The 20,424-nt window shown below is 41.3% G+C and overlaps 1 protein-coding gene across 2 annotated transcripts in view; it reads left to right on the top strand.

Moving 5' to 3' along the window:
- Nucleotides 1-20,424, top strand: part of COL14A1 (collagen type XIV alpha 1 chain) — a 198,939-nt gene that overhangs the window by 98,638 nt on the left and 79,877 nt on the right. For both annotated transcript variants that reach the window (XM_045005058.1, XM_045005059.1), the window contains 10 exons: nt 2,476-2,547; nt 3,036-3,178; nt 7,791-7,920; nt 9,312-9,434; nt 10,339-10,488; nt 11,176-11,292; nt 13,399-13,545; nt 16,773-16,847; nt 18,499-18,638; nt 19,811-19,934. In XM_045005058.1, the coding sequence (XP_044860993.1) occupies nt 2,476-2,547; nt 3,036-3,178; nt 7,791-7,920; nt 9,312-9,434; nt 10,339-10,488; nt 11,176-11,292; nt 13,399-13,545; nt 16,773-16,847; nt 18,499-18,638; nt 19,811-19,934 (1,221 nt within the window). The remainder of the gene's footprint in view (nt 1-2,475; nt 2,548-3,035; nt 3,179-7,790; nt 7,921-9,311; nt 9,435-10,338; nt 10,489-11,175; nt 11,293-13,398; nt 13,546-16,772; nt 16,848-18,498; nt 18,639-19,810; nt 19,935-20,424) is intronic.

Here is a 20,424-nt window from a genome sequence, read left to right as displayed (position 1 = left end):
TAAAGTATAATATATTAAGCTTATGTTTAAAATATAGACTGTCCCTTGCTTCTAATACTGAAAAATACGATTTATCATCAAGACTTTGGAGACATATTTTGTGCTTTTATTTAATATTGTGTGGTAGAAAGCATCCAGCCTGGAAAGAAGGTTTTGGCTGCCCTTCCAGCTTAAGTAGCATTAGACTGTCTCTGGTTACACATCTTTGGCGCCAAGATTATTTAACATTCTTTGGTCTAGGTGTCAATATTTAGTCTGGGGGTGGGATATTTAATTAAAAGCTATATTAGATTTAGTTTTGGAATGAAAATATTTTAATTTAAATACTTTTCAAAAACATAATTAGAAGTATTTGACATTTACTGTATATCTTTCTCAGCCACACATTTGTGATGTAATTGAAATCAGTGGAGTTGCGCAGATTTACACCAGCTGAGGATCTGGCCCTGTATGTTTACATTAGTGCCTGTGCAACTGTCACTGACGTCAGAAGAAAACATAGATGGTATATAGTGGTCATTGTGGCCGTTTCCAGCTTGGGTGTTTAAAATCTCTACTTAATGTAGGCGTTTAAGCACATGATTAAATCCATTCCTATGCTTAAATTTAAGTGCATTGCTGAACAGAGATGAATCACTGACCTAAACCAGCACCTACACTAGATCTGTATTTAGGTGTACTTTTCTGTATCTGGAAAAAATCTCTACAGCACTCCCATTCTGAAATGTGAACGTTGCCCTAACAGCCTCCATCTGTCTGTCTGTCCATGTCTCCATCCATTTCTTTCTTTCCTTACCTGTCTGTCTCCGTCCATCTTTTCCATGTTTCTTTCCTTCAGTCTGTCTGTCTTTTACCCACTCACCTTTGTGTTTAATCATCTTTCCCTTTCTTACCCATCTCTAAAATGGGTTTATTCTGAAAGTTTAAAACTCTACTTCTGGGGCAATCTACAAGCTATTTTTAGCCTAGCAGAATCAGGCAGAATCTCTAAATTATGATGCTCATTTTAACAAAGTCCCTTTTCTTTGCAGCAGACATCTCTCCACATGAAAAATAAATATTCATGGGCCGCTGTGCTTTGTTTCTAAAAAATCAGTCTTCTGTGGGGAGGATGTGGTTCTTTTGTGCTCAGTAAAGCCCTTAGGAAAGAAGAGTAAAGGAGCTTGCACAACAATTTCTTTTCTTGAATATAAAACAGATTTATTAGAGGGCAAGATTATTTAATTTTTTGACCAACTGTATAACGGTGATATCACTATGACTTATTACTGAAAACTAGCTTAGGACAGTGTTGCATTACATAGAGTAAGGTGTGAATTGATGTGTATCCCTTTTGTTCATTAAGTAAGAAAATATAAAAAATCATCAGACAACATTCTTTAGAAGTTCACACACATTTTATTTTCTTTTTTTGGGCAGTGACTTGGTTACGTTGAAACTGTATTCTCAGTTGTAAACAGGAAAATTTATTTGACTCAAATCTAGGCATACATACATATTTAGTAAACTTTGGCTTGATCCTGCAACCCTTACTTAGGCAAGAAATCTATACCCATGCAAGTAGTCCGTGCATCAGTACTGCTGCTGTTGTTATGTTTAGCTTTGTGTGGCTTGAAAGCTTATCTGTCTCTCTAATGTCCTGGGACTGACATAGCTATGACTGTGTATAGTGACAACAATGTAATTTGTTGGCCTTGCTGGCAACCTTGTTGATTGTCTCAGCAGACAAATTAAATATAAGAATGGGCATGAAACCTGGCCTACCCTCCTAACACTTGAAGGGTGATTCTAGTGGTGGTTGGAAGCTGAAACTAGACAAATTCAAATTAGAAATGAGGTGCAGATTTTTAACAGTGAGGGTAATTAACCATTGGAACAATTTAGCAAGGGGAGAAGTCTTTAAATCATTGTCTTTCTGGATGTCTTTCTGTTGTTCAAAGAGAAGTCATGGGCATAGGCGCCGGCTTCCTCCGGGCCCAGGGGACGTTCAACCCTATGCTCCACCCCAAGTCCTGTCCCCTCCCCCTAAGACCCCACCTCCATCCCACCTCTTCTTGCCCCTGCTCCTCCCCAGGCCTTGCCCCCACCCCCTTCTCCAAAGTCCCCACCCCCGCCCTGCCTCATCTCATCCCACCCCACCCCGCCTTTTCCCACTCCCATCCCACCCATTTCCAGCCTCTTCCTACAGATACACATCTGAATCTTTTTTGCTTCTAATTTGACTAGGAGGTACATGATACCTTCCACTGTTTCATTCTCTGCAGAATATCATCTTATACATTGAATGTAGTGCTCTTGAAAGGTCCTAAATAGACTCATTTACTTAAAATCAAGTGGGTGCATAAGGGTAGGCAAGTGGGCTCAGGGTCATAGTTATAAATAGCAGAAAACATTTCCATAACTGGCGTTAAAAGAGTACACAAATGGCTTCCAGATCTTTCTGAAATGTTAATGAATAGAGTATTATTTTTTCAGTTGCAAGGACCACTACAGTATTTACCAGCCTTGCTACTAGTAGTACTGCAACCTCCAGACCCACAACCGCAGGTAAAAGAAATGAATGTCAATACAATGTACTCTAATGTGTTTTAGGCCCCATACAAAAAACAGAATTAAAAAGATCTCATTGTTTGTTTTCTTGAATCAGACAATTTGCTTCTAAGTGTAGGCTGCCTGTCTAGCATAGTGATTTCTATAGCAAACTGAGCTTTTGTACAGGGTTAATTATTCTAAAACCCATAGACAGCCAAGGATAGGTGTCATATAAATAAATAAAACAATGAGGGACATTTATATAACATTTATTGCTCCTTAAGATCAGTATCCATTCATTCCTGGTAACATTTTTGGGTTCATTTCTGTTCCTATTTAAATCCACTGCAAACCCCCATAATTACTTCCATAGAAATGGGGTGCAGCTGTTGTTGCTTGTTGATCATTAATACAAAGTATTGTTGAGTGACACATTTCAAAAGACATGTTTTAAATAGGATCTATGACATATTCTTTTGAGTTACTTTTGTTTTTGTTTTTAGTTTTCCGAACAGGAATCAGAAACCTTGTTATAGATGATGAAACCACATCAAGCTTGAGAGTGACATGGGACATTTCAGACTACAACGTTCACCAGTTCAGAGTGACCTACCTCACTAGTAAAGGTGATCGTGCTGAGGAAGTGGTAAGAATGGTCTGCATGACTTTTTTTGTATGACTTAAACGTTCGGAGATCCTATTAGTATTAACAAAGGGCCCAACCCTGCAACTATCCTACGTCAAAGTCAGTGGACGATCTGTGTATGGAATTGCTGCAGAATTGGACTCTAAATCTCTAATCCTGCAATCGATGCAGTGCAGGCAGGCTGCTGTGTCTGTGCAAAACCCTGTTCAAGCTGCTCTGTGTAGGTGAAGCAATCTACCTGTGCATTGTCAAATACGGGATTAGGGCCTAACTGACTAAAGATGCTGGACTTTGGGTTAAACTTCTAGGTTAACTGCTGCTGTTCTTGATTGTGCTATGACAGGCCTCAATCTTTGTAACACAAGTATTTAAGAAAGTACTTTTCATGACTTCAAGGCTAGCTGCACCTCTGTCCCCTTTCTTGTCTCTCTTAGTGCAGCCCCTCAGGTTTCAGGGCTTGTGCCTTCACCTCTTCTGGAGTGGAATTTTCCAATTCCCCCACTCCTAGGCTGGGACCCGGGCTATAGTGCCTTCTGTACTAACTGTGTTTGCCTAGCAGTCCTGATTGACTTCAGGTACCCGCAGTTATTCCCTTTGGGATCTTATTGTTACACACTGACATGTGGGCAGGGTAACCTTGTGGTTGGAACAGGAGTTTTGTTATGCTTATAAGAAGCACACAGTATCTTTTTTCAGGGGAAAAGGCAATAGGCCATATTTATTGAAGATACAACAATTAGCATATGCGTTCAGTCACACACACACACATACACACACACACACAGTCCCGCCAGTCGATGTTATAGTTACCAGTCCAGAGTCAGGATCAATCTAATGGCAAGCTAGGTTGATCACGGGTAGGTAGGAGTCGGGTTCTCAGTCGCGACATGATGCTCCGGGGAAGTCTTGGCAGGATGAACCCAAAGTTTCATGGCAAAGCACCCTGTTTATATAGTGATTTTCCTTCATTGGGACCAATGAGTTTTGCACTGTCATGCTGTAATCAATTGTCATTTGACGAGTGCTTGTTTTCTTAAATTGTTCTTCTCATCCTTTATCTTGTTCTTTCATCAGTCTCTCAGGGAGTTACCCCATGCTAGTTTTGATCACAGCTATCTTGTCCCCATTGATGGGTGCCTGCCACATCTTTTAGAGTCATCAGTCTGCTCTCTCTGACATCTCAGTAGGGGCGTGTTGCAATCTCCTGGTGCCCTTACATCTGTCCTCGGTTCCTCCCAAGAACATCTGATCTGGTGATGGCCTTCACACTTATCTTCTAACATACACATTCCTCATTCACACATAAAGCAGGATTGATGTACACAAAGCATTTGAACAGGAACATCAAATTGCAATGCAGGAGAAAACAATCATTGCATTCTTTTACTTATTTCAAAATGCTAAAGCTACAACAAAATGGTGACCCTAAAGGTCTGTCACTGCCTTGAAATCAGCTCCAGACACAGATTCTGGCTGATGCATCTTTACCAATGGCCCATTAGGCCATTCCTTTCTGCTTTCAGAAAGGGTGGCTGGTAGGATATGATCAAATCATACATTAACGCATTTAATACATGCTACATTATTATTCTTTATCCTTCGTGCTAAATTATACAAAATACAAACATAAAATCCTACTACTACAGTTTGGCCTAGTGGTCAGAGGAGAATTGGGGGTGTGATCAGGAGGCAAGCCAATTGTCAGAGCCAGGAGCCAGAAGTGAATCAAAGGGCAAAGTCAAGGCCATGGTCAAGAGAAAAGCCAGTGGTCAGAGCCAGGAGGAAGGAATCGGGAGTTCAAAGGTCAGCAGGGACTAGGACTGGAACAGAGCAGGCAAGGACCGGAGGAAGGGCTGGGCAGGAAGCAGGTCTGGTGCAGTGCAAGTGTGGCGCATCTGTATGGGTGTGGGGGGTGCTGCAGCATCCCCAGGTTTTACGCGGGGCTGCAGCTGCTGGCCCTGCTCCTGGGGCTCTACTCCCTGCCCTACATGCGGGCTCCCAGCCCCAGCCTCGGCCTCTTTACCCCTGTCGGGGTCCCCCCTATCCCGGAGACACAGCCCTGCTCCCGGCTCCTGGCTTTCAGCACCTCCACTGTTAAAAGTGTTCCAGCGCCACTGACAGTGCTGTTGTTGCTAAATGGTGATCTGTTGGCCCTCCTGAGCGATCTGGGAGCACAGTCACTTAGTGAGGGTTTATTGGCCCCAGCTGAGCTTATTGGGTTGCTAGGGAACCAAGCCCAGAGGCAGCTGAGTTTCTGACACCTGTGACCAGTATAGTGCCAAAACAGCCTTCTGAAATGCAAAGTATTGTTCAGTTTGCAGGAGGGGCAAAGCTTATTGGGGGAAAAAAGGAGTTTTAAACAACAGACATGCATTTAGACTGTCTATCATACATGAGGTCTTCCCATCCCCTCATGGTAACCTACAGGCTTAACTTCTTCAGGTACCCCCAGTGGGTGTATGTGTCTCTGTCTCGTCCCTCTGAACAACTTCCTCTCTCTCTTGAGAGAGAGTCCCTTTTTTTAACTGGCCAGAGTTCTTTTGATCTTCTGTGTACCTGGACCTTTCTCTGCCCTGGCATTGTCCCTTACCAACCCTCAAACATTTTCGGAAAAGCAGCTACACTTGAGCCATTCTTCTTTTCTGGCTTTGTTTTCCCCCAACAGTCCCCTATTAAACTAAACCAATATATCCATATAGTAAACATCCCAATAATCAGGTTGATGTACAGTTTTCCTAAACTATTGCAGAGGAGCTGCAAGTATGTCACACTACTCATGGATTGGGATCACAGTAAGAATAACACTTTCAAATTTGGGTGCTTAAGACAGATACATGTGAATCTTTATCGGACAGCTCAGTAAGAAAGTCCTCATTCTAAGCTGTGCTTTACACCTACTGCTGTCAACTCTAAGTCATGCAATATTTGGTGTTTTTCTTAAAGCCTCATCTCCTGGAGTCATATGAATGCAAGAGATTTTTATCTTTAATTTTTTAATAAAATGTAAGTTTCTAACCCTCATAGTTGTGGGGGAAAGCTTGAAAGAGAGAACACTAAAGGTTTAAAGACCAGAATACAAAAAGAACCCTACATTTATTATTTTTAAAATCTCATGATTTTTGAGCCAGTTTCTTAATATTTGGGGGCCCAACTAATGATTTTTGAACACTTGGGTTTGTCAATAATGTATACCTGAGTTTCCTATTGAAGTCAAGTATTAAAATTTGGGCCTAACCGTATACATAAAATAGAGCAAAATGTATCATTCAGGCTTATGTCTCCAAATCATTACTTCAGAATGTAAAAGCATTCTTTTATGTACGAGCTTTTGTCACTCACATTCTGTAATCTGATGGAGTTCTCATTCATGCAGCACACTCCTATTTATGTTAACAGGAAATGTTATTGGACATACTGGATATTCTTTCATATTCCCTGCAGTCTGTTTTTTTTCATTTTTTCTATTTTATTTTTCTTTGACCACTATATCAATAAGAACGGCAAAGAAAGGGATTACTTGAATAGATTTTCTACTGAGATATGAATCATATTATTGTTTCTTTTCAGTTTCATCCATATTTTATGAGGCTTTGTTAGAAAATTACTTTTTAGCTATCTCTTTGATGTCTAAACAGTAATCCTAAACTGAACCTTTTAAATACAGTGGTTTCTTTTTGGGCCAGGAGAAAAAGCTTTATAGATATGCATAGCATATATGATACTACAGTACAAGGCAATAGCAAAAATATACAGCATAATGGGCAATATTCTTCTGTTTCATCTGATATAGCCAGAGGTTTCTTAAATTCAAATCCCAGATTAACTTTTTTCAGGTCAGTAAAAGCTTAAACCAAACCAATTAGACAATATAGATGTGTCTATGTTTTTAATAGTCAATAATAAGTTATTACTTAAAAAAATAAAATAAAATGTTAGTAAAGATATTAAAACTCTAGCTATTAAAATATTTATGAATTTTGATCTGGATCACATGCCCATAAATGTAAATGGTAAAGCTGCAGGACCCGGCATTTTAGTCTCGATTCAGCAAAGCACCTAAGCAAGTGCTTTAGTCCCACTGAAGTTAAACTAAAACACGTGCTTAAGTGCCTCATGGCATAAGGAATAATCCCTAAATTACACCTAGATGGGCCTTAGTTAACAGGTACAGTGTTGGGCAATCCCTTTCAGACCAAGTGTAAGCAAAATATACAGATTCCCCCTACCCTCTATAGTGAAACCACTCTTTGGATAGTAATCATGCAGTTAATATAACCGTTCTAAGGAATATTTGAAAGTTGAATTGGCTCAGAGATTTAGTACAGAGTGATAGTTCATACATGTAGCTATAGCTGTCTATCATAGGCAGGTTCTCTTAGTACATTACTATCTTAGATATGTATAGTGAACAAGTCCGCTGATTATTTAGGGAGGGCAACTGTTGTCAAAATAGAGCATCACAAACATATTTAAAATGTAAACCAGCTCATTAGGAATAAATTGCTATACAGAATTGGGAGAGGTATATGATGGCAGAGATCATATGTGTTTATAAAAGGATTTAAGAAGCTAATAATCAACCTTGTCTGTTTCTGATGTTCCGACCATCCAGGTGATGGTACCTGGAAGACAAAACAATCTTCTTCTTCAGCCGCTGCTCTCAGATACCGTATACAAAGTTACTGTCACTCCCATCTATTCTGATGGGGAAGGAGTCAGTGTCTCAGCTCCTGGAAAAACCTGTAAGTACAAACATTCTGTTTCTAGGTGGTCAGAAAGGTAAGAGTAAGAGATGGTTTGTTTTGTTATTTTCTCATACTATGCAAACATCTGAGTTCAAGTTAAAACATGGGTTCAATTTAAAAATGGAGAAATGTATGAATCAGAACTTTTATACAAGTCCCACTGCATTGACTGATAAACATCTGACTGTTTTTAATCACGTTTGATTATGTCTTGTGCTGTGACACTGTCAGATAGCAGAAAGAGAGCAAGGCCGGTCAGTTCTTGATTAAATTTTAGATAAATTCATGGAAGATAGGTCCATCAATGGCTATTAGCCAAGATGGACAGGGATGGTGTCCCTAACCTCTGTTTGCCAGAAGCTGGGAATGGGTGACAGGGCATGGATCGCTTGACAGGGCATGTTCTGTTCATTCCCTCTGGGGCACCTGGCATTGACCACTGGCGGAAGACAGAATACTGGGCTAGATGGATCTTTGGTCTGACCCAGTATGGCCGTTTTTATGTTCTTATGGTTTGGGAGTCCACCATGGAGTCCATGTTCTGTAGAAAGTGATGATGATGATGCCCCAGCCATTATGCTGTTGGAGAGATTTCTTTTGGATGAAATATTTTTTTAAAAGTTCCTGACCATTTGTAGTTGTGAAAGACCCTGTTGAACTTTTCAGCAGAATTGTTATATTAGTTCTAGCCAACATACCAACACAGGTCACTACATTCTCTCTAACCAAATTCAACCTGTGGATAAAATGGAAAAAAGATAGACCTACTGTGCTCTGCTAAACAGCTGGGATGTTCCACCTGATAAGTGGCTGTATTTCAATGGTAGATGAAATTATCTCTGTGTATAATTTGTGTATCACTTTCGGTCCACGACCCTGCAGACACTTACATACATACTTAACTTTAAGTATATGAATAGTCCCATTGACTTCAGTTTAGCAAGTGCATAAGCATTTGCAGAATCAGAGCCCAAATTTATAAATCACCTTGAGATACTTTGAGTTGAAAGGAAATATATACATGAAAGATGATTATCACTGAATTCCCTTTTACTCCTCTTTTACATTAAGGCTGTTATTAATTTGAAATTACAATACTTATTTAATAGACACATCAGTCCAAATTAATCCTTAACTCTTTTAGAAACTCCATTTTTTAATTCACTGGCATAATGCTGGGGATGAATTTGACTCAGCAGGTCCAGATCCTTTCTCAGACACATGGCTGTGGCTCCTCTGGACTTTTGCCTGTGTACCTGGGGGCAGAACTGGTTTCCTTATCTAGAGTTATGTGTAATCTGGGTTATTATTTATATGCATGTCTATCTTTTATACAAATGCTTGTAAGAGATACAGATATGGAAGCTCACAATTTGTTTTGCTTTTAGTGCCTCTTTCTGCCCCCAGAAATTTAAGGGTCTCAGATGAGTGGTACAACCGATTACGTATTAGCTGGAATGCCCCTCCGTCACCAACAATGGGCTACAGGATTGTCTACAAACCTATCAATAGTGAGTTTTCAAAATTGGTTGCTTTGGCTTCTATTTTTGCTTTTTCAGTTTTCACATGTATTGCTAAAAGTCTCACATAAAAAAACTATGACTGCAGCTAAAGTGCTGAGAGCCTATAGAGATACATTTTCAAAGTAGTTCACAGAGATTTAGATCCAATTTTTCAAAGTGCCCTGTAATTTTAGATGCATTAATTTTTGGATACCGAACTGTAGACTTCATTCACAGTTAGCCAAGCCACACCCCCTCATTCAAATCCCTCTGAAAAACATTTCTTTCATGATGACCATAAGAACTGAGTTTACTGTTATAATGGGGAGGAAATAAAAATTAAAAAGAAAAACACTCCAGGGGCTGAATTCTAAGCTATATCCTAAGCTGTAAGCAGTGAGTACAGTTAAGATAGACATGGCAGTGTTTGCAGCTCTCTGTTCTGGTGCCAGTTATACACCGTTCCTGTTCCCAGCCTCAGAGCTGCTTTAAATGATGCAGGTTTGCAATAGCCCTGTCGGGACTTGTTTTGTGGGTGGGGATCCCCAGATCCTGTTATGCCTCCAAGCCAAGGGAATTTTCAGCTGCCTATTTAGGGTGGTGCTGAGTCCCCTTTGTTCCACTGGAGCAGCACAAAAGGGACTTAGCAAGTGCGAATGTCGAGCCCTAGATGAATGTCACTGCTGGATTCCTCAGTGTGTGCTGGCTTCCACATGTCTGTCTTCAACTGTAAGCTGCTCTGGTTATGGAGTGTCTTCAATTCTGTGTACTGCACTGAGTGTGCCACTGGGGCTAAGCAAGTAATAATAAAGCAGTATGTTTAGGAATAAACCTATTTTTGACTGCAGATTATGATTTTTTTTTTTACTGCCTGATAATTCCTTTAATAATGAAGTATTCTATTCTTTTTCAGTCCCTGGACCAGCACTAGAGACCTTCGTGGGAGATGATATTAACACCATTCTCATTCTAAATCTGTTCAGTGGAACTGAGTATAGTGTTAAAGTATTTGCTTCATACTCAACAGGCTTCAGTGATGCCCTAGCAGGCACAGCCAAAACATGTAAGAATGATTTCATGCTGTTCAGATCTCTATGGACCATTTTTCCATTGTAACTTTAGCTTCACACAACTCCCTGAATGAATTCTCACATGGAATTCTTTCCCTCTTCTATGTATTTTGAGCTAGTTGTTTGCTGAAAGGAAAAGCCTTTTTTCATCAGACAGTATAGAGCTTTGAAATGTTTCCTGCTGGAATTAACACAAGACAGGTCATAAAGCAGATATTATTTATTATCGGTCAACTCTAATACCTATAAATTTGCTTAATGAAAGGCTGTTTTCTTTTTTCTGATCAGGCAATCCTTTGAAATCATCTGAGTTAGGCTTTACATCATGGAAACCTTAACCTTAAATTCAGCTTTGACAACAGTATTGTTACATCAATAACATTTTTGCTTTTAAGTGAATTATTAACACGGTTTATTGGCCCTTCTCAAATTCCAGATCTGTGGACTCAGGATGTAGATGTTGTCTTTCTGCTTCCTGTCCTTTATTAGATATTGTTTTGGGGATTATTTTTTATGCAGGGTTTTGCATTACAATTATTTCTTTAAAGTTCATTAATAAAAATGATCACTCACTTTTTTCACCTTTTCTTCTGATTTTTGGATAATTATATTGCAGCATTTTCTTGTTTTCTGGCATTTTTATTGTAGCAGTGACTGTTTATTTTTATGTTCAATTGCAGTGTATTTGGGTGTGACAAATATGGATACATATCAAGTGCGCATGACTAGTGTTTGTGCCCAGTGGCAGCTTCACAGTCATGCCACTGGATACAGGATAGTGATAGAATCTCTTGTCGGTAAGTTAGTACATCGTTACATATCCGCTCTGCTTTATAGTTTGTAGGAGTTCTGCTTGTAGAGAACCACAAACTGGATCTAAATGAAGTTTGCAAACAAAATTTCCACTCCTACAATTAGTAAAATTGTAAAAGTAATTGAATGGCAGTGTTGAAAATAGGCGGAGGAGAGCAGAACTACACAGAACCTGGAAACCAACGAACCACAAAAGATTTGGAGTTAGAGTTCCCTTAAGGTAAAAGCGTGGATAGTTATCCACATTATCTGAGCCATTTAAAGCCCTGCCCACTCAAAGCTGCACAGCCCTTTTCCACACAACCCTGTGATCTTCTGTGTAACTACACAGGCTCTTGCCTGATACTGCCTTCTATACAGCAGGAGATCCAATAGCTTTCTGCTCCTTTACTTCCCTTCCACAGCATCTTCAGGGTCCAGCTGCCCACCCTTCTCCATCCCATCTCGTCAAACCTACTGTTCTCCATCTCCCCGCTAATTCACCTGCTTGGGTTTGTTTAGCCTCCCATCCTGCAGCAAAAAGATCTAGAAACACTCCTCTAGGTTCCTTGTCTGCTGCTTCCAGCCCATTGGATTGTGTGGGAATGGGCATACAGGGTGGCTCCCAAAAGAATGGAGGATGGGAATCAGTACAGTTGGTTACTTCGTAAAGATCCAGAAGGGAGAGTGGATCTCCCATCCACTTACATCTGATAAATGGAGACGTCCAGGCCTGTTGAGGAAAGGGAGCTATGGTGAATGCTCAGTGTGCTTTACCTTATCCAAATGAGGTTCAGGGGGGCATTAACTGTATGCAAGCTAATTTGCTCATCCCCGATGGACACTCACTGTCTTGTTATGGTGAAAAACAATTAACTTGCATAGAATGACACCCCTACAAAGCTTGAATAACTTGAGAAGTGGAGTTGTAAAACCTAACCAAGTCAAGCAAAGACAACATGAAGAGTGGATGCTAATTTGATTGTAAAATAATGACCCTTTTATTGTACAATTGATGGATTCAGATCAGGTTTATCTGAAGGCCTGAAATACAGACAAGTTGTTTTAAAGCAATGATCTTAGCATGAGGGAGTGCAAATTTCCTTCTTACCTGGGAATTAGCCTAAATTCTGCTTCCTCAGTGCCTGTTCATTATTAGGTAGGACTGCCAGACATGTCTTTAATCTAGCCTGAGAGCCTTAATTTGAGAATGAACAAAAGAGCCGTTCAAATAGCTCCTTATTAACATCTGTCATGAAGAACTTTCATTGTCCAGCTTGTTCTGCATCTCATTCAACCAGTTGTCAATTATCTTCATAGTATTGCTACTCAACCTGGTATGCATAAAATGGTTTTGACTTGGCAACAAAAGGGACCTATTGGCACTGTTAGTAAATACTGTATAGAATGTGTAGTATAGTCTTTCATTTCCCTGCAATGCTCCTTACTGTTACAGATGCTTACTTCCCCTGAAAGCTTTATTTTAAGTATTAAAATATCCATCACCCTGTTTTCAGTACCCATGCTTTCTTCATTGTCCATATAGTTATTCTTTCCTCCACTTGAGAATTAAACAGAATTTCCTTCAGAGCCCAATAAATATTGATCCTTAATTGGTTAAAGATGTTACTGGCTAGGTCCTTCCTGAAATTAATGAACGCACTGCAAATCCAAAGAGCAAGATGCCCAGACTGGGAATGAAATCTGATTCCAGAATACAGCACGCCTCTCATTGGCATCTCTGGAAGGCCTGATCCAAAACACCTTGGAGTCAATGTGAGTATTCCCATTAACTTCAATGGTGTTTGGATCAGGGCTTTAATGCACAGGGGGTGAATTTGCAGAGGCACCACTTGAATCCTAAGTAAGCATTATTGGGATTGGTGAGCATTAAATGGTGCCCAGGCCTTTTTGTGGGCTTCTCTGCACATGGAAGAATTTAATCCAAATTGGAGGAAGCATATGGTTCAAAATGGTTAATAAATAGAGGGTTCTTATAGCCACTTCATTTACTGTCTCATTCCCTTCCAGTTTCAGGCCATTATATGACACATTTATTCAGTAAAATGGTACATGAAATTCTGTTCTAATGGTTCCTTTTATAATTCCAGATGGGAAAAAGAAAGAAGTAACCCTTGGTGGAGGGACACCTAGACATTGCTTCTTTGAGCTCATGCCTGGCACTGAGTATAAAATCAGTGTCTATGCCCAGCTTCAGGAGATAGAAGGCCCTGGAGTAAGCATCATGGAAACTACATGTAAGTGAAGGCTCTTAAAGGTCAGCCACCTTGGGATAACCCTTGGTTGTCCCCAGTAGGAGCAAGAGGCTAGAACCAATGTAGAGTAACCACATGAGCGCTAAAGGTTTGGGTTTTTTTCTCTTTCATTGTGGGTTTTTAATTGTTCTTCCCCTGATAGTGCTCAAAGGGTTGCTTCCTCCAGAGCATTCTCCCAGAAGCTAATAACCACACACAGGAATGGGTTGGCAAACGCAGCCCTCTGACAAAACAGGGGAAGGATGTTTTAGCCCAGTTCACAAATGGTCCCTTCTGGCTGTAAAATCAATGACTCTCTAAAGAGAATTTCAAAACATGGACAGCAGAGAAAACCAAAGGGCACAAAATACAGAGAACCAGTGAAAGAGTCAGATATTCGATGTTGTCATTGGGAAAAATTTTCAAAAGCACCTCAGTGGATGAAAGTCAGTGGGATTTGGGCTCATAAGTCACCAGGGCACTTTTGAAAATTGTATCCATTATTATTTCTCAAGGAATATAAAGTGAGCTAAATGCCTCACAAACATATAAGAAGATAGGTCTCAGCTCCGATGAGATTACAATGTAAAGAAACAAAACAAAGGATGAAGAGAAGGAAATGAAACACTTTTTCTAGCTTCTCTTCTCTCTATCTCACCTCCAACCCAGTCTTTCCTATTTTCAGTGTATTTAGTTTAACCACTCACCTAAGTGGTGTTCCCTCCCTGTAGCGGGGTGGTTACCCGCTCCGGCCCTGACAGGGTTAAGGCCAGCCCCGGGAGAGAGCTGGGGCTGTAAGGAAAAGCCCAGGCTGCTTAGGAAAGCAGGCACAGCTGGGGCCATGCCCCAAACAGAGCACAGCAGGTCCTTATAAAAGGGCTGCTAGCTTGGAGCTATAGTCTCTCTCTCCAGTCTTGGAGGGAGCAGGGCCTGGCTGTCTATAGAAAGGGCACTGGGTGTGAAGCAGGGCTGGGGAAAGGCCAGAGGAGCAGGGGAGCTCCAGGCTGGTGACTCACCAGGCTGCAGGGCCTGGTCCTAGGTACTGGGTGGTAGATGAAGATGACTGGCCTGTGATGACTGGCTCTTATACTGCAGTCTGCCCCAGGGAGCAGGGGCTCATTGCTGACTGGCAATAGCCACCGGCTGAGGCAAGGTGGGATTAGGGGGTTGGAGTCCCCAGGGAGGGGGAGACCCTGAGAGTGAGGGGTTACTGCTGGGGGACAGCACCCCAGATAATGGGGCACCAGGGTCCGGAGGGCCACGGGGGCCCAGCAGCAGTGAGACGTCAGCCTGTAGAGGGCGCTCCAAGTCTGGAAAAAGAGCTAATTCCCAGGACGCCAGCAGGAGGCACCGCAGGGATGAGTCACGTGCCGTTACACTCCCTTTTCCCTTCCCCTTCTTTTCTTCTGCCTCGTTCCCCCAGCAGACACTTTTATCACCTCCCCTTTCAGTTTAATCCACGCCACACTCAGAGTCTTCCTCCTGGCTTCTACGCAGTAAGACCCTTCCCAGACTCCATCCCTCCACCTCCTATATTGTCCAGGCCTGTTTCCCATTAGCAGCTCAATGAGGATAATGAACAGTCTGAGACTCTGCTGCCTTTGGGAGGATTGGGAAAGGTTTGCCGGGGGCATGGTGCCCTGGAATCTGGGTGTTTGGGAGAATCAGGAGGAAATCAGCTGGTTCCCATGCTCCCCCTGCATTACTCTGAGTAGACTGTAAAATTAAACCCTTTCTCCAAAGCCAGGTTACCACAGGGAAGGCTAAGCATGTCAAATAAAGAACTGAACTGCCCAGAGTCCCATTTTGTGTGTTTGTGTCCCATGGACACTAGGAGGGAACAGACCCTGCATTCTTCTGAGTGCAGAGACTTCAATTGTCTGACCCTCTTACAGATGGGAGCTCCTCCCAGCCTCCACCTTGCATTCATGCCAGGCATAATTTACCCCTTAGGTGATTCATAGACTTGGCCCTAACCTTTTTCTCTTAAAGTCAATGGAAAACCTCCCATTGGTTTCAGTAGGAGTGAGATTGGGCCCAGTAGATGTGACTGTGGGTACACAAATCCCTTTATGTGCTAGTCTTTCTGGGGATTCTTTCTGAAGGATGGTTTTATGCAACTGTCCTCATCACCTGTAACCATAAACACAATGTGTACATTGTGGTGAATATCAAATACACTTTTCCCTCAAGGAACAACGTTTAACTACATCGCATGTGGTTCCCTACGTTAATCATGTTGAGAATATGGAAAGAATGTTGTTTGACAAGGTTGGGAACGTTTCTTCAGTCATAAATGTGGAAAACAAGCATGTACATGTTATCTCTGTGAACTCAGCCTAAAACTATATTGAAATTTGCTAACAAAGCTTTATTCAGTCACTGTCAGAACCACAGCAGAGCTGTTGAGTAGCTGATAATTTGTTCAGCCTTATTTCTGGGAAGGTGCCATTCAGAGACTCATCTTTATGTGAAGTAGAAGACAAGGAAGCCAATTTTTCAAGATTGCTTGTGCATAGTAACCTTGTAATAAAACATGTGCTGCAGGTAGCAAGAGGCACAATGACTCACTATGACACAAAGAGCTATAGCTCTGGTCTCCAGATGAAAAAACACCAACCTCTACCAGTTGAGCTAAGGAAGAGTTCCTTTAGGGCCAGACTGTTGTATTTTCTGCATGCCTGCACTGGGCTGTAAGGAGATGGAAGGCTCCTCCTTATTTCCCTGTGCTGGCTGCCTGTGTTGTGTATAGCAGCATGCTGGGGAAACCAGCCTTTGAGGAGTTGTTACTTCCCTTCCTGGGGAGGTGAGTAGGGGAGTGGTCAGGAAGGGAAAGGAGAATTATACCTGTCACAGCAGAGTATGGACACCGCAAGTCTAGGGCCTGCACAAGATATGTCCCCCCAGAGCAGGGGAAAGTGTCTGTGTCACAGTCTGCTTCCTGAGTTACTTCTGGAACAGCACAACACACTGTATCCTACATGGGGCTTGTGGCAAAGCCACAATTTAGGCCTTAGTTGGTAGCTGCAGTAGCAGATCCAGCCAATAGAGGTAGACATCACAAGCATATGTACATACACACAAAGCTAGCTTTTGGGCTGTATAACTAGGTAGGTATGTATCTGCAAACAAAACAAAAGGAGAAAATGCCTTACCTCAAATAACTAAAAATGTGTGAAGGTGTCTTCAGTTAAGATTTCTTCTTGGTATTCTCTTCTTTTAATTTCTAGTACCATTTCCAACTCAACCACCAACTTCTCCTTCAACAACAGCTCCACCACCTACAATCCCGCCTGCAAAAGAAGGTAAATATGTGCTGTGTTTATGGGTTAAAATAGCCTTAATTCATATAGGTCATTTTCTGGTTTTGATCACGATTATAGATTTCCAGGGCCAGATTCCCAGTTGGTGTAAATTGATGTAGCTCCAAGAAAGCTAATGGATCTAGGCTGATTTACATGCATTACATGAACTGTCCCCAAACTGTGTTTTATTGTTTTGGGGCTTTTTTGGTGAATTTATGCAAAAGCACACAATTGGTAAATAATTAACACGTTTTAAATATGTTGCAACAGAAGGAAACAGGTACGTTTTACTGTAGACCGATGTATAGCCTAGCACGGTGGTTTTTAACCTTTTTCATTTGCAGACCCCTAAAAAATTTCAAATGGAGGTGCGGACCTCTTTGGAAATCTTAGACATAGTCTGCAGACCCTCACAGTTCAATGGGCACAAGTTGAAAACCACTGTTCTATGGTAACAACAACCTTTTGTGGTCCCATAGACATGCACGCAGGTTGAAAACCACTGTCCTAGCAGTTGTTAGACTTATAAAACAACATGATTTTTCTAGTCCATCAAAATATTCTAATGCAAAAGGCATTGGCCATGTGCATTTACTATACTCACAACTCTTCTCTTTAAATAAGGGCTTCTCTTGGCTTATTGATCTCCTATAAACTGCCCTGAGTCTCATATAGAGTCTCATAAATGTTTCTGTTCAGAGTGCTTTATTGTAGGAGCCTTAAGGGCAGATCCCCAACTTGAAGTCAATGGAGCTGTGCTAGTTTAAACCAGCTGAGGAACTCATCGCTAGATACAGCAAGAAAGGGATCTTACACACTGCATAGAATTGTGCAGCACCAAATATACCCAAAGATTAGAACACTTCAGCTGAAAACAGCAAGAATAGTCATATTTATGTGTCTTCCTCTAGTGACCTTTGTCACTTAGGTGAATTTCTTCCTTAGGGGGTAAATTTTTTTTTCAGGGGCAACCTCAATTTATGCCCATTTCCTTGACTTAAGCAATTGCTGTGCAAATTAGGGAGGAAATTCCAAGGAGCCTTGTGGGGAGTAACTCCTCTGTGAGATGGAGCTCGGCTCCATGGGGATGGAACAGCTTGCAGAGGTGGGTGGCTGTGGGATGGGAGATCGCAGGGCCAGACTGTTGTCTATTTTGTGTGCCTGCACTGGGCTGTAAGAGGAGGTAAGGTTCCTCCTTATTCCCTTGCACTGGCTACCTGTATCTAGTCTCCTGGAGGAGGAACATAAGGAGTTATGGAGCTTACTCTAGACTATCAGCTGGAGGAGCTTCCGCAGAGCAGCTCCACAGCCTGGCAATGGAGGATTCCTTGCCCTGCTACCTAGTACAGTGGCTCAGTGTGTCCTGCCAAGCTTCTCGGGTTACGTAAATGTGTGTGCTACATTATTTTAAAATTAAATTTAAAATGTAAATGTTTAGCGAAATATTTAAGAACCTTTAAGACCTTCACCCCTGATATGTAATCACATCTGCTAGTGTAGATGCTTCATCTCGTGCAGATCCCTGTTGGTTCTGCATAACTTGGGTGTCCATGCCAGCAGATCTGATTGCCGGACTGAGGCCTTAGTGAGTATTAACAAAGATGTTACCAGTGACCAAAAAGTAACTTCCCAAATATTTTTTGTTCCTCAGTTTGCAAAGCTGCCAAGGCTGACCTGGTGTTCCTAGTGGATGGGTCATGGAGTATTGGAGATGATAATTTCAATAAAATTATTGGATTCCTGTATAGCACTGTTGGAGCTCTGGACAGAATTGGTCCTGATGGAACTCAGGTAACAAACACAAAGAGAGAGAGCATAACCAAACAAGTGTATCTAATGTCTAGAATCAAACCAATCAAAGTGTGGTTGACATTGTTTCACACTTATCTAGAAAATATAAACTGAGTTCTGGCAGCAGTTCTTTTGCAGTATCTTGTTTTATATATTCCATATGGTGAGATTCACCGGAGAGACAGCATAATGTCTAAGAATGATTCAAGTCTCTCAAGTCCTCACAATGGGATTTAAGTAGTATTTAGGCATTTTGCTACTCCTCTGCATGGTGTTTATTTCAATCGTAGTCCTCTAGAAACAATAGTGTTTTCACTGACATTAAAAATTATAAACTTATTTTTTAATGTTCTTGTTTTTTAAATTCATCTGCTCTAGACTAAGCATAAATGTGAAATAAAATAAAGCACAAAATTTACAATAATTACCATATTCATGTTTTTTAAAGTACTTGCATAGGAAAAGATGATAAACACTGCTCTGGAAGGGTTTTTCATAACCTTTTTAAAAATACAGCTGTGTATATCACTGGTTTAAATGATGCCATTTTAATTTTGTTGTTGTTTAATATTGAGGTTACAATAGCACTCAAAAGGTGTTAGACACTTTCCAAACACAGAGAAAGAATTTGTCCTTACTTTCTCTTAATTTCTGATTCACATCAGAACAAATTATTTTTACAAACATAGTCCTCAGTCCCACAGAAACACATGCTTAATTTAAGGTATGTCAGGGCTCACATAGCAACACATTTGGGAGAGGAAGTAACTCCAAAAATGGGTTCTCATGTTATTTCTAGTACTAAGTTTCAGTCCCAATCTCACAGTTACTCATATAAAACTATTTCTGAGTGGGAATAACTACATATATGAGCAACTATGTATAGGATTTTGCCCTGGGACTGGATGGGGAATGCTTTTGCCAAGGTGGGAATACTTCCTCATCCTGTTTACTCCCCAATGATACCAGAAAGTGATAGGCAGCAGCTGAAGCTGCAGAGAACAAATTGAAACTTTATATAGTGAAATCTAAAAAAATAATAATAATTTTAAAAGGTTTCATGTCAAGGAGGGAGCAACAGTCCAAACAACTCTTATTTTAAGTGATCTGGTTCACGTGCCCTTGTTAAACGTAGAGCAGTATTTACTAACTAGCATGTTTTCTGTATACAGGTTGCAATAGCTCAGTTCAGTGATGATCCCAGAACAGAATTTAAACTGAATGTGTACAAAACAAAAGAGACTCTTCTTGAAGCCATTCAGCAAATAGCGTACAAAGGAGGAAACACCAAAACAGGTGAGAGAGGTTGCAGGCTGTGAAACAGTTTCTTATGATCATTCTCTGGACAGAGTTACCCCTCCATTTGCAAAGTGGTTTGTCAGGATAAGGCCATGTGACATTAGTGCAAGAAGAGTGGGGATGAAGATAGTCGGCGGTGGGGATGAAAAGCGAGACACTGAAATGACCTACATCATCATGGTCAGAAAGCCCGAGTGATCTCCTGGTTGCACTACCCATGTGATGCACCTCTGCACTTCTGGGCCTTAACCCAACTCCAGGGCTGGGGACCAGTGAAGGCAAATGGGTCTGTCAAAGGCAAATGGCTGTGGGGGTTGGGGAAGGTTGAATGGGAAGTAATGGCAGGTGGAAAAGTGAGACTCCATCCTGGAGTGGGAAGTTGTGCAGGGATTTGCAGTGAGTTTCAGCAGATGGAGGAGGAATGGGTGTGGTCTGTTTTGTTATGAGAGAGGAGAGTAAAGTCTCAGTGGAGGGTTTCAGGTCTTCG

The sequence above is a fragment of the Mauremys mutica genome, chromosome 2, assembly GCF_020497125.1.
Source record: "Mauremys mutica isolate MM-2020 ecotype Southern chromosome 2, ASM2049712v1, whole genome shotgun sequence".
Lineage (NCBI taxonomy): Eukaryota > Metazoa > Chordata > Testudines > Geoemydidae > Mauremys > Mauremys mutica.
Note: the sequence above shows the minus strand (reverse complement) of the source record. Positions and strands in the feature narration are given on the sequence as shown.